The sequence below is a fragment of the Octodon degus genome, unplaced genomic scaffold (genome assembly GCF_000260255.1).
Source record: "Octodon degus isolate 3935 unplaced genomic scaffold, OctDeg1.0 scaffold00035, whole genome shotgun sequence".
In the NCBI taxonomy this organism is placed as follows: Eukaryota; Metazoa; Chordata; class Mammalia; order Rodentia; family Octodontidae; genus Octodon; species Octodon degus.
Window position 1 is genome coordinate 12,924,156 of NW_004524611.1, and position 1,301 is coordinate 12,925,456.

The window sequence follows — 1,301 nt, forward strand, 5'->3', positions numbered from 1 at the left end:
TAGGTCTGCTGCTAAAATTTGTTATTCGGTCTCTGTAGAGACTGTCAAGAATTGCCAATGCTGACTATTTCAAGTATATGAAGACTTTTCATAATACATTAGGGAATGAATCTTGGCTCCACCATCTAGAACCTAAAGGACAACGGACAAATCATCCCATCATTTCCAAGCATGCGTCTTCATCCCATGGAGAATATGAGTACCCGACCTCAGTTCGGCACATTAGAGGCACAGCAAACGATGGTAATTATTCATTATTAGTAGGACACTTTAGGTTCAAGAGGCAGGCTCAAAGCCAGGTGTGGTGGTGCACACTTATAATCGCAACATTCTAGGAGGCTGACGCAGGAGACAGGAGAATCCCAAATTTCAGCCCAGCCCGGGCAATTTAGCAAGACCCTATCTCAAAGTAAAAAATAAAGGGTTGCAGGGAGGCTGTGGCAGGAAGATCCTTGAGAGCGTGAGACCTCCTGGGCTACAAAGTGAGCTCAAGGCCAGCCTGAATTGTACAGCAAGACAGTCTCAAGGACAAAAAGGGGGGGGGTGAGGTTGTAGTTCAGTGTTAAGGCCTTGGATTCAATCCCCAGCACTGCAAAACAAATAAACAAAAACAACATAAAAACAAACAAAAGATCAGTTCAACAGAAAAGCCTTCCCAGAGAACGCTCACTGTGAACATGAAACTTCTATTTTTCTGGAATGTGCACTTTGTCACAGCTGCTGGAGGGACAGTTTCCTGCTTTGCAAAAAGGGGCGGCGGGGCCACAGTCCGTCCCGCAGGACAGGACGGCGAAAATCCCTTGACAATACCAAACACAGCAGGGCGCAGGCGCCCGCTCGGAGGCAGCTGGTCCTGGGGACCACCACGCCCCAGCAGAGCCTCGGAGGACTGCGGCGGAGAGGGTCTTCGACAATCACAAACATCCGTTCCCAGAGCGCCCGGGAGGGTCTGGCCATCCTCTGCCTCCCGGGCCGGGTGCCAGTTCTCGCTTAGGAACTGTCTCGCCCGGGCTGACCAGAAGGCTCTGCGCAGGCGCAAAGAGGCAGAAACGGGGGCGTGGCTCCCGCTCACTCCCGACGTCCTTAGGGAAGGGGGGCGGGGCTTTGCGTGATGGCGTCACCGTGAGTACCCTCTGGCGGGAAGAAGATTCGGGAGAATGGAGGTGCAGGCCAGTGGAGAGAGCGCTGGGGAAGGCGGGCTACAGGATCCTGCTCCTGCCCCCAGCAAGGCCTCGGGCAGCACCGGCCACTACGAGCTGCCGTGGTGAGGGTCACTGTAGACGATGGGCGCTCCCGGACGT

General features: G+C 54.0%; 1 protein-coding gene across 1 annotated transcript in view; it reads left to right on the forward strand.

Annotated features, from left to right (window-relative positions):
- The first annotated feature begins 1,127 nt into the window (after positions 1 to 1,127).
- The window catches only part of Rfc2 (replication factor C subunit 2), an 11,018-nt gene continuing 10,844 nt past the window's right edge, over positions 1,128 to 1,301 (forward strand). Inside the window, exon 1 of the mRNA XM_004630423.2 lies at positions 1,128 to 1,264. Coding sequence (XP_004630480.1) covers positions 1,158 to 1,264 — 107 coding nt within the window. The 5' untranslated portion in view covers positions 1,128 to 1,157. The remainder of the gene's footprint in view (positions 1,265 to 1,301) is intronic.